The sequence below is a fragment of the Eulemur rufifrons genome, chromosome 2, assembly GCF_041146395.1.
Source record: "Eulemur rufifrons isolate Redbay chromosome 2, OSU_ERuf_1, whole genome shotgun sequence".
Taxonomy (NCBI): domain Eukaryota; kingdom Metazoa; phylum Chordata; class Mammalia; order Primates; family Lemuridae; genus Eulemur; species Eulemur rufifrons.
The window spans coordinates 87,923,886-87,936,501 of NC_090984.1; the positions used below are offsets into that span (position 1 = coordinate 87,923,886).

Below are 12,616 nucleotides of genomic sequence, written 5' to 3' on the forward strand. Positions count from 1 at the left end.
GTTATATAAATTATGGTAGATTTATCTTATAAAACACTATGAAGATAAGAAAGATGCTTTCATACAAGGTATTTCTGACATTCCCAATGTTTTTCATGAAGAAAAAAAACCATCGGTAACAAAATGAGTGTAGTCCAAAACCGCAGCGTGAATTTTAAATCATTATAACTAGGCTCAAACACATCTTTATTAATCAAAATAGGAACCATTACAATCAACACATTTCTGCCAATGAGAAATAAGTTTGTTTATTCCCATAGCATAAAAACCTGTGCTTCGGGATTTGACAAACTCTTGGAAAGCATTTTCTGCATCCTGCTGGTTGTGCAAGTGTTTTCCCTGCAAAAAGTTATCAAGATGCTTGAAGAAGTGGTAGTCAGTTGGCGAGAGATCAGGTGAATATGGCGGATGAGGCAAAACTTCATAGCCCAATTCGTTCAACTTTTGAAGAGTTGGCTGTGCCACGTGCGGTTGGGCATTGTCGTGGAGAAGAATTGGTCCCCTTCTGTTGACCAATGCTGGCTGCAGGCGCTGCAGTTTTTGGTGCATCTCATCGATTTGCTGAACATACTTCTCAGATGTAATGGTTTCCTCAGGATTCAGAAAGCTGTAGTGGATCAGACCAGCAGCAGACCACCAAACGGAGATCATGACCTTTTTTTGGTGCAAGTTTGCCTTTGGGAAGTGCTTTGGAGCTTCTTCTTGGTCCAACCACTGAGCTGGTTGTCGCCCACTGTCATATAAAATCCACTTTTCTTCCCATGTCACAATCCGATCAAGAAATGGTTCGTTGTTGTTGCGTACAATAAGAGAAGACGACACTTCAAAACGACGATTTTTTTGATTTTCGGTCAGTTCACGAGGCACCCACTTACCAAGCTTTTTCACTTTTCTAATTTGCTTTAAATGCCGAACGACCGTAGAATGGTTGACGTTGAGTTTTTCAGCAACTTCTCGTGTAGTTTTAAGAGGATCAGCTTCTATGATTGCTCTCAACTGGTCATTGTCAACTTCTGATGGCCGGCCACTGCGCCCCTCATCTTCAAGGCTCTCGTCTCCTTTGCAAAACTTCTTGAACCACCACTGCACTGTACGTTCGTTAACAGTTCCTGGGCCAAATGCCTTGTTGATGTTGCGAGTTGTCTCTGCTGCTTTACGACCCATTTTGAACTCGAATAAGAAAATCGCTCGAATTTGCTTTTTGTCTAACATCATTTCGATAGTCTAAAATAAATATAAAATAAACAGCAAGTAATAAGTCATTAGCAAAAAAAAAAAAAAGCCAGAGATGTACATTAAAATGATATACAACATAACCACATTTAAGATATATTCCAATGTTAAACGGCAAATTTCAACAATGTTAAAACCACAATTATTTTTGCACCAAAATATAGAATATTTTATAAAAGAAAACCTAAAGAGACAAAGCCCTCTGCATAATATTAATATATAAGCACAGTATAAACTGTAATTGCCTTTTATTGGTAGGATACAAGAGATTTCTGTTCTTTTTTGGTTTTTTAGTAATTTCCAAATGCCCACTAACATGTTATTTAGATCAGCTAATAAGTGTTTAAGGTTGAGTAATGGGATTATGGATGATTAACCCCTGCAAAGTTCAGTAGTATTATATTGTTTTATAATTTCCTTTAAAAAAATTGCTATACTCCTAAATACTATTAGTAACAAGATCTTTGCTGTATGAGAAGTTTTTAAATAGGGGGGGAAAAAAAGAATCACAAAAGTATCCAGAGTGTTTCATGATAAAATCATTAAGTGCCTAAAAACCCCGAAATGAGAACCACATGAATGGTTAAACAAATCCGTAAGGCTGTTCTAATTTGGGGATTTCATTCAAAAATATTATCATCAGTAAGGCAGTTAGTTATACAGACTCGTTTGAACCCTTGGCCAAACAGAACACCTTTTAACTACCATTCTTGTATTTATTTACTGGTCCACAGAAAATTTTCCAAATGGTCCCCCCAATTCTGAGGATTTTTACAGACATAAAGGACTCACCTTGGCAATAGTTTGGGATATTTGTTACTGAGATGTCCTGTTTTCTTCAGCACAACTGCCAAAAAAACCCCAGTAAATTGTTAAATCACTCAATCATTTTCCAGTCGTGAGCACCACCAAATACAGCAATAGGGTTTAAAAGAGGTATTGAGGATAATTGTAAGTACCCACTGTGACTAGGTCACTCATTGGAATACCCGACATAGGTTTCACTTTCTTAACGAATAATTTTGAGAGAAATCACTGCTATGAATAAAAAATTCATCCTGCTTTAGTTAGGTATCCTCTTATTTAATAAATTTACTCTGTGGATTACTGACGATATTTAACATTCTAAAAATTATTTCATTCTTTAAAACAACTATTCAATTTCCAATACTTAAAATACGTTAAGTTTTTGTTTCATATTACAAAAAAATAAGATGTTAATAGAGTAAGACCAACATCTGTCCTATTGGGGGGTCCTTTTACGTAAAGTATTTTCAGTCCCTGCAAAACCACTGCTACTTCCTTTCAAAAAGTAGCATAAGCCTCGTGCAAAGTGACACAGGCGCTTGTCTAAGGTCACAGTAGCAGCGCCCGTGCTGGCAAGCAAATTCCTCAGCATTCCGAAAGCGAGAGCTTTCTCCAGTTTCCTCCATAGCTTTATCGCGTGAGGAGCACGCGGAAACACCTCTCCCCACGCAGAATGTTTGTAAGAACCATGTCTTCCACGTCTTAAGGAGACCCACACAGCCGGTGCCACTCGGGTGGAGAATATGGCAAGTCCCCGAAACGCATTTCCAAAGGAGGAAAAACAGCTCGGAAAGACGCAGAATCCAGAATATTTCTGAGCAGCCCAAAGGATCACCTCCAAGAAAGACTTGCACGTCTCCCCAGCCTCTTTCTCTTTCTCTCGGCGGGAGAGGAAGCCTCGCCCCCTTTCATCCCGCCTCCTCCCCCCAACCCCGCGAGGGAGCACTCACTTCACCATGGCTGCCCGCGGCCCCTTCACTTCCGGTGCCGGTGCCGATAGAGCTGCGCCATCCCCCCAGTCAATCGGACAACCATAGCCTCCAACTGACCTTTTTGACAGCTCTGCGACTCCTCCGACCAGGACTAGGTGCTGTCCTGGAGAGAACGGTGGATGGATGCCCCACTAAAATAAATCTGCCGGATAAGGACTCCGCTCCTTTCACGCCAGAAGCATAAAATGCGATAGAGCTGCGGCTACCGCTGCCGAGACAAAATGGCGCCGAGAAGCGGTTTAGCGCAAGCGCCTTGGAAACACCCTGCCCCGCCCCCGTGCAAGCCCCTGGCTGCAGTTCTGGGTTCCGTTTCCATGGGACACTCCGCCGCCAATCCTCGTGCCGAACTGCTCTTCCTGACCCCTCAATTCACCAATCAGTGCTCAGTCAAGCACATCCGGAGTCGTCTCTACCAATCATTTCTCAGGACTTGCTTACTCAATACCCAATTCTCCAATAACGTTGGTCTTCGGAGAAAGCCAATCATAAGTGGAGGATGTCCTACCTGCTGTTTTTCGCACCAATCCGTGAAGTTTCAGAGCTACATCCAATGAGGACGACAGGTAGCGAGGTCCAATCCGAAGCTCTTCGGCGTCATGAGGAGCCAATAGGAGTTCGTGTAGAAGCGAGTCTGCTCAACAGCTTGTTATTTGGTGGATTGTGGCAGTAAATCGGGGCGAGTGGGGAACCGGGCGCAGGAACTGCCGTCGCGGCCGGGAGTGGTGCTGCCGAGACGGGGGCCCCTGGGGGTCAGTGGGGCGGAGGACTCAGGAGCTGACAGCGCACACTTCACCCGCTGTTGGTAGGTGGGGAGAAAGGAAGCGCGGAATACTGAATGGACGAAGCGGCAATAGCAGCTGGTGCTGCTGCCCGGGGTCCCGGTGCAGTTGGAAGCTTTGGAGGTGGGGAGAAGGATGCCAGGCAAGTGGTGCAGCGAGCTCAGGGGAAGGGGCAAGTCGTGAAGCAGCGGCAGCAAGTGCAGGAACCGCCGCCGCAGCCGCCTCCTCGTCCGCTTCCCCGGGTTCCCCGGGAAAATGGCTGTGGGGCTGGCCGCGCCGCTAAGTTTGCTTCCGCGGGGTGAGGAGCGGGCAGCTTGGACTAGCCGGCCCCCCCAACTCCGTGGCGCGTCCTCCACTGTGGAGTCCGTGGCAGGACCCAAGGGGCTGGGGGCTGATACCTCTCTGGGCTGTACAAAAAGTTGAGGCGGGCGCGGGGAGGAGGCGGTGGCTGCCGCTGTGCGGCTCCCCTCCCCTCCCACACCCTGTCCGGCCACCTCCCCTCCTCCCCCCCCCCGCACCCCCAACCTCTCTGTTCCCTCCACCGTTCGGGTCTCCCCGAGCACTCGCAGCTCCCTGCTGAAGGCCGCGGCCCCTGCCCCTTCGGGTGAAGGAGCGCTTCTCCTTCCTGACATGGTGCAGAGCGAAGGAGGGAGAGCAATGGCGCCGTGACACTCCGCTGCCGCCACCGCGGGCCCGGGGCGGGCCGAGGGGGCCGAGCGGCGGAGGCGGGGCGCGGGCCGAAGTCGGGGTATCAGGGGGGCGGCCGAGCAAAGCCTGGGCGGTCGCCTCTCTGGCGGACCTGGGGAAGCCCAAACGGCGCGCTGCTCTTGTCCAGAGCGATCTGTCCTGGGGCTCCGAGTTGAGCATTCCGGGTCAAAGTGGCCAGCGAGGCGGGGGTGCCGTGGGCCGCTGGCAAGCTCCGGGGCGGAACGGGCTGCCCTTATGCGCGCGTGGGCTTTTCGCTGCCCCCTCAGCTCCCGCGTCCTGGCTGCCCACTGAGGGGGTCTTGTCCCTTGCCTGCTGAGGGTTCTGCCCCTCCCCGTTGGCGTTTGTTTACTTTCTTTCCCTTCGTCGCTCCCCGCTGTTGACTGATTCTGTGCCTGTCTTTCCCCTCCCCAATGGTTCTAGCAACAGCAAAGATAGCTCGTAGAGCTGGAACCCCAGAGATCACCAATAAAAATGAAGGTAAGTGGAGTCAACGCTGCCCTGATCCTCGTGCCCTGGACACTGCCAGTCGTGAGGCTGGTGCCGTGAAATGTCATTTTTTTTTTTTGCTACTCAAAATTGATTTCCCTACTAAGCAACACTTTCAGAAATCGAGGACGTGTTGAATGGGTGAGAAATGATCTGTGTGTCTAAATGCAGTCAGTTCAGCCCCTCTCTGTAGCAGTTAGCACTTTGGAAAGGCTGGTGCAGCCTTTCAATTGTTGTCCATTCGGATAGTATTTTTAAACACTTCCTGTGTTGGCAGCAACCTTTGCAGAAGTGAAGCTTTTGCCCTGCTTTGGTTCTTTGGGGGATTTTTTGAAAAATTTTTTCTTCTCCAGTGCCAATGCGATTTTCTAAGAGAATTATGTGGATTGGATAAGGAAAGTATCATTGCTTCTGAGGATAACGTGAACTTCTCTGGCTAAAATACTTGAAGTTGATCTGAAACTAGTTCTAGTTAAATCTTTATGGTAAATATTTTAAAACATGTACCCATCCTAAAAATGTGTGTATGTGTGTGTCTATCTACACACACACACACACATATTCTCAAAACAACTGAGAACACGTGGATGTTTAAAGAGAAGGGAAGCATTCCACAGTACAGTGGCCATTGGAATGTTTCAGGTTAGATACTTACTTGCCAAATGTATTCCTCTTCGATTTGCATTGTTTGTAAATGCAATGACTTTAAAAGGTACCTGATTCCTGTCTTATTACTGTTTCAGTTTATTAAGCTCTGAAATATAGCATTTGCCACAGCTGTCTCTTGTTTTTCTATTTTCTTGAAGTGAAGTGACATATTCAGCCTTCTTTAATATTACTTGGGAAAACTTATTGGAAGTGAAAAATTGTTTTCTACTTAAAAATGTATCTCTAAAGTGTACATTGTTGCCTTTGCCCATAACAGTGTTCAATTGAACTTGTATGATTACACCTAACTTTTGAAAAAAATAGACACAATGACAGATTGAGATAGCGATCATTCTGTTACTGTCAAGATTAAAATAAATGGTGAATGAAATTTCTCACATCTTTCAATGTATCATTCTGATTATGACCATTGTCTAACAGCAGACATTTCTTAGTAAAGCTTATATTTTATACTAAGAAGATTAGAGTGGTAAACTCTCATAGGTATGCCTACGAGTTTTGAATCATCAGTTCATATCTGCGTTCATTGCCTGAATTCAGACTTAAATTTTTCAAATGCAGCTGGTAGCCAATGAATTTTCCAAATGTTAACTTTTTTTTAAAATCAAAAGGACTGGCTTCATTTCTTATCTGTATAGTTACATTGTATTTAAAAATATTGCTTTTTTATGTAGCTAAATCAATAAACATTTAATTATTGTTGGCATTAATTTTAATAGCAATATTTCGTTTAACTTAAAAACAATTTTTGGGAGGCCATAAATGAATAATGTAGTTTTATAAGCGTTTATTATAAGACACTTTTTCTATTTTTTCCTTATTTTTCCACTTCTTATATAAATTATAGAATTTTTTATAACACTTTGTATATAGAGAAAAAACATTATTGTATTTCCTTGTTGATAATTTCTAATTACAACTTTAACACATTTTATAGTATCAAGATATCAGTATATAAAATGAAAGATTGTTAATAAAGTGTTTGCTGTAGGGGTATTTTTTGAATTATCAATGATATTAATAAACAAATAATTTTAATGTTCTTATTACTTTAAATACAGAACCTTATAATGAGACTTGAGGTTGGTGTAGGGAGAAATAATAGTGACATTCATAGTTTATGTTCCTTTCATCAGGCGGCAGATGAGCCTGCCTACCTGACAGTGGGAACTGATGTCAGTGCCAAGTACCGAGGTGCCTTCTGTGAGGCCAAGATTAAGACTGTGAAAAGGCTGGTGAAAGTTAAGGTAATTTTTCTTTTTCTTTTTTTTTTTTAATGCAACAGTTTTATTAACTCTGGATTGAAGAAAATCAGAGAGGGCGAGACTGTAAATCAACATTTTATTTATTGAGTCATTGCTGTGTGAAAGCACTGTTACATACTAAACTTATAGAAAAAGCACATTAAGAATTGAGAAATAAAGAACTCAGAAGGAGAAATTATTATAAAATGCTTCTATCAAAATACCATGATCCTGATACTTCCTGTCATTTGGATCTTTTTTATTTGTGGTAGCATACTTAGGCTGTAGTTACTTTCTCCCCTTTCATAATGTTCAGGTAGAGAGAATTTCAGTGATTAGAACAATACAGTGGCAATTATGTTTTTGAGACAGTATATAAAAAAGTACAAATGGATTAATATCCATAGCTTACCTCTCAGAAATAACTATTAACATTTTTTGTGTTTCCTTCTAGTAATTTTCCTATATATTTTTAAGTCTTTGTCACTTTGTACTTAGATACCAAAGTAATGCATGCTTATTATAAACATTTTTAATGTTGAGGTCTGTTATAACATTACTATCATGATTGCTATCACTATTACTATCATGATCCAGTAGTGCATCATGGATCATACTGAATTTGCTGTTTGCAAATTTTGATTTATTCACTTATATGTCTGTTGTTTTCCTACCAGAATTAATCACTGTGAAAGGAGGAAACATCTGACTTGTTCTATGCCTAACACCTAGAGTAGTGCTTGATATATAGTGGATACTCAAAATTTGTTGAGTGAATGTATCAATGAATTAGAACAGTGATTCTCAAAGTATGCCCCTAAACCAGCACCTTTAGCCCTACCTGGGAACTTGTTCAAAACGCAAATTCTCAGGCCCACACCCCAGACCTACTGAATAAGAAACTCTGGGGGTAAGATCCAGTAATTGTGTTTTAGTAAGCCCTCCAAATGTTTCTGATGCATGTCAAAGTTTGAGAACTGTTGAACTAGAGGAATGTGATTTGTGTGGTAGATAAATAGATTTATACATAATTATTATAACATTTCTGTATAAATTTTGATCTGCCGATGAAGCTTTTCTTCAGGTATTATTAGGATAGGATGTTATTTGACACTCACTTCTTATTTCATATAGCCTTTTTACTGTGTCATAGGATTTGCTTAATCAATGTTTATTTGGGATTCTTTGACAATTTTAACTTTTCATTAGTATTGTGGTTCTAATTTTTTAAAAATCAATACAATGATTGTTTTAGGAGGTCTTATACATACATTACCTAGATTTTGAATTTATTTATTTGGGTAATTGCTCTATTATGGATGGTTATCCTGTTTATTTGGGAGGATGTGTAGTAGAAAGGAGCACTTGTTTGTAAGAAACACAGAATTGCCTATCATGATTATTGTTCAGATTTACTTTATGAAGGACTAAAAGAGTTCTGACTTTAATTTGTTTACCTTTCGTACAGGCAATGGAGTTTGATACTTTTTTTGTATACTTGGTGACAATCATAACGTTTTATGACTTGTTGATAAAAAGCAATAAAGATAGTTTTTAACTTTTTACAGTAATAACTACAGGTTATAAATCTTCTGTAGTTCATTCAGTAAACAGTTATTAAGTGCCTATAATATGCATTGACATTTGCTAACCACTGGTGATATAGTAATGAAGGAGGGCCCCAGCCCTCAAGGAGCTCACAGTTAATGAGAGAGACAATAAACGTAAATACAAGACAATGTGATAAGTGTTATACTAGACCTAACCACAGGGTGCTAAGAAAGCATAGATTAAAGACATTATTGTTACAGTGTTACTATAAATGTATTTTAAAAGTAACATGTAAATAATTGTGCAAAAATGTTTTTCAGGTACTCCTAAAACAGGATAATACTACACAACTGGTGCAAGATGACCAAGTAAAGGGTCCTTTAAGAGTACGTATGTTGTGCAGTTTAAAATCTAAAATAATCATAGATTCATACTGTAATTGACCATCAATTTTACATTTGTACATATACTTAAAATTTTATAATAATTTTAATCAGAAAACAAAAATACAAATGAGGGTTTTGTATAGTTAGTATAAATTATGATATTGCAATGGCTGTATTCTTAGTTTTAGAATATTAAAAATCTTATAGAAGGGAAAGTTAATACATATAAACATGTTAAATTTTCACTCACCTTTTGTTTTAAATTCTTGGACTGAATACTTGACTTTGTTTTTTACATTGTTGCTATATCTGAGGTGATGTTTAGCCTGCTAAAATGTATACAGTATCATATACTGAATCTTCTGTTGTTCTAATTTACCAAGTAAATTATGTTCATTTTATAATTCAATTTTATGAATACCTATATTATGTTTTCCATCCATTTCTGGCCATTTGTTTATGTAATAAATCTTTGTTATGTCAGAGTACCACTTCGGTTAATATCTGATATACAAAGGTCTGGAAGCTGAAAGAAGGTCAACTGGTCCATCCTTCTCTCTCCAGGTGAACCTTTATCTAAAAGGTCCCTTAGATACAAATGCTAAATCCAATATTTTTACAAAAGTTGAGGCTATTTTAGTTGTCTGATGGTTTTATGGTTTTTATATTTAATTTTCTTGAAGGCAGTGTGATACAGTGAATAGGCTCTGAAGTAAGATTTAAGAGACTGAGTTCTCATGCTGGACTCTGCAAATTATTTTCTTTCTCCAAGCCACAATTTTCAATATGTAAAGTAGAGGTAATAATAGCTACCTCACTTTTTGCCAAAGTGTTTTGGGGCTCAAATTACATAATGAATATATGTGTACTATGAGTGATAAAGATCTAAGCCAATATAAGGTAGAATTATCATAAGTACTATATTATTTCTCTTACCCAGATCATATAGTTGGTGGGAGTGATTTGGTTTGTTTAAATTTGGTAAGGAAATTTGGATTTCATGTTTTAGGTTGGGGCTATTGTTGAAACAAGGACATCTGATGGATCTTTTCAGGAAGCTATTATCAGCAAGTTGACAGATGCTAGTTGGTATACCGTGGGTAAGTAGTTAAGTAATTTAATATATAGATTTGATTTGGAGGTTGCATATTCCTCTGTTTTGTGGGTACGCCGAATCATTGTGTTGGCAGAGAAATATGCATTCTTTCCTGTCAATTTTCTGGATATAACTAGCTAAAATTTTAATGATACCCTGCAGGTAACAAAAGTAATTATCTCTTAAAGTAACGTGGCTGTTTGTGTCTATTTCATTCAAAAATTTACTTCTGTTTTAGGTTATTTTGATGTTTTTCTTTAGGAAAACATCACTTTAGAAAAACTTTCTTTAGGAAAGTTAGATTGTATGATTATTGTTTTTTAATAAGAAAAGTCAATAAAATAGTATTATAAATAGACGTTTTCACTTTTTTCTATAATTGCAATTAAAATTGCATAGTTGCAATCTTACAGTAATCCCACATGTTTTATATAAGGATAATGTAGATGTTGCCACAGAATTTATGAACTAAAAAAAATCTGACCTTAGTAGACTAAAGACCAGGTGCTTGTAGCTTCATTTTTGACTTTTGATACAGTATGGTCTCCCTTATTAACAGCTTTTAAGAAAGATGCAGTTAATGTGAATGCATTCTTAACGTTCCATGCATAAGCTTATACTGGCTTTAAAAAGCTTTACTGTAGTGAGAAGCAACAAGTGTAATAAAACATGTAAGTTAAAACCTAAAAGTAGTATTTAAATAGTTGCTGTCATTATGTTGATGAAAAAAGCAAAAGGTAACATTTGCAAATCTCCTCTCAGTACTTTCAAACTACACAACCCTGTGGATAACATCCAATCCTTTGTCTTACATTGGACATCTATAACATTGTTGGTTTTTACATTTATATGTTGGTTTAAGCGGTGTAATTATAGTGTGGTTTCCTTGTAGAAGGAAAAGAAATGACCATTTAGGTTTGCTTTTAGTTTACTTGGTTTGTTGCTTTGGATAAAAATCATTCATTTCCAGTTTGATGCTCAGATCTGTGAGTGTTATGCTTTGGTTAAAAATTGTAGTCCCTGTGTCTTGTGGCTTCTATCAGTAGTAGCAATTTGCTGTATGTAACTACTTTTTCCAACCTATTTTATTCTTCCTGGACCTCCTAGAAGTTGGTATTGGTTCACATGGTGCTATTATTCTGAACTACATATTTTTAGGAAGCTCACTTGTGGCTACTGATATTTGTTAGAGATTTAAAAACTAAACTTAATGTTAACTCTTAGAGATTAGGTAAATATAATTTTGCTATATTAAACAGCACTGGTAACAATTATAGGACTTGGTTGGTATGTGTAGAATCATGGGAAAATATGCATATTCAAATACTATAATAATATTGTATCCTTTATTATAGTCACTATCAAGGTTGTACTCACATTACTTGTAAAGCTTTACTGATAAAATGCTTGTGCTCTGCAGAAGCATTACCTTGCAAATTTTCACATTCTGGTTTCCTGCATCCTATTGTAATTATTCAGTTATTAGTAGTGATCTCCATCCTCTACGTAAGTGGCATTTTAGTGTTTCTAAAAACATGTTACTACTGAGCATTCTCTGTGGTGATTTTCTGTGTTGGGTGATTACAGAAGAAATTGTGTAATTCTTTTCTTTTTTTTTAATTTATGTTGCATGTCCTTCCAATGAATATAATTCTTGTTTTCAAAGAGCTTTAGCATTTTAATTGCATATAGTTGAGGTATCAAGCATTAGTGTACATAAGAATCACTTGGTGCTTGCTTAGAAAAATGAGAATTTGAGGACCCTGAACCTCTTCCTTTATAGTAGTTCCGGGGATGGCAATACAAGAACCTTTTTATAAGGATGTTGGATGATTCTGAAGCAGGTAGTACACACTTAGGAAAACAGGGAGAAACATATTTATTTGAGAGACAAATTCAAAATATTAAAGATTTTTGCACTTACATGCATAAAGATTGATCTATAAAAGTTTAAGATTTTGAGAGGTACTGTTCACTTCAGAATACTCAATATAGTACTCTACTATAAGGAACATGTAGGTATTGAAGGATGTGTACCACATAAAAAATGATCAGAGTACATTGATCTTCATTACTAGTTGGTTTAAAAAGATGGCAAAAGGAAATGTGTGATCTTTCACAGGTCATGAACTTTCTATTACGTATTTTTCTTTTATTGAGTGCCTACTCCCTATTTGGTTTAATTGCTCTTTCTGGAATTTTTCTGGATTGCTAATTCCTAGCAAAATATTATATAGGTGGAATCAGAAAGTTATACTAAGTGTTAATGGCCTCCATGATCTTTTTTGGTTTCATGAGATACCTGAAATTATGTCAGATTATTAAAAATGAAACAAAAGAATATACCACATTGCTGGTTTGGATCAAATGGGAGTGATGATGATTAGTAATCTAAAGTTATTGTTAGAGTCAGTGATAGTAACTCCTTATGCAATATAGAATTAAATTTCTCTTCTGTTATATATGAATAATTTTGAAAGAGATTATGGATGTAATATGACTTGGTTTTTAAAATGTAATACCTTGCCCTTTAATCTTGAACAATGAATAGCACCAGCTCAGAGTTTTGTTTTGTTTTGAGCATTAGAAATGTTTTCTCTTCCTATTCCTACCATAGTTTGTTCATTTGATAGGGTTTTTTTTTTAAGACAGGATCTTGCCCAGG

The 12,616-nt window shown here is 38.5% G+C and overlaps 2 protein-coding genes across 2 annotated transcripts in view; one reads left to right on the plus strand and one right to left on the minus strand.

Moving 5' to 3' along the window:
• LOC138394924 (histone-lysine N-methyltransferase SETMAR-like) lies at nt 1-3,251 on the minus strand. The gene is made up of 2 exons (XM_069487256.1): nt 3,090-3,251; nt 1-1,224 (listed from the first exon to the last, which is right to left on the minus strand). The coding sequence occupies exon 2, from the start codon at nt 1,213-1,215 to the stop codon at nt 190-192; it is 1,026 nt and encodes a 341-aa protein (XP_069343357.1). The 5' UTR covers nt 1,216-1,224; nt 3,090-3,251; the 3' UTR covers nt 1-189.
• A 470-nt stretch (nt 3,252-3,721) lies between these two features.
• Nucleotides 3,722-12,616, plus strand: part of ARID4A (AT-rich interaction domain 4A) — a 66,657-nt gene continuing 57,762 nt past the window's right edge. Inside the window, exons 1-5 of the mRNA XM_069487259.1 lie at nt 3,722-3,834; nt 4,940-4,996; nt 6,811-6,921; nt 8,790-8,855; nt 9,865-9,955. Of these exons, the coding sequence (XP_069343360.1) occupies nt 4,991-4,996; nt 6,811-6,921; nt 8,790-8,855; nt 9,865-9,955 (274 nt within the window). The 5' untranslated portion in view covers nt 3,722-3,834; nt 4,940-4,990. The remainder of the gene's footprint in view (nt 3,835-4,939; nt 4,997-6,810; nt 6,922-8,789; nt 8,856-9,864; nt 9,956-12,616) is intronic.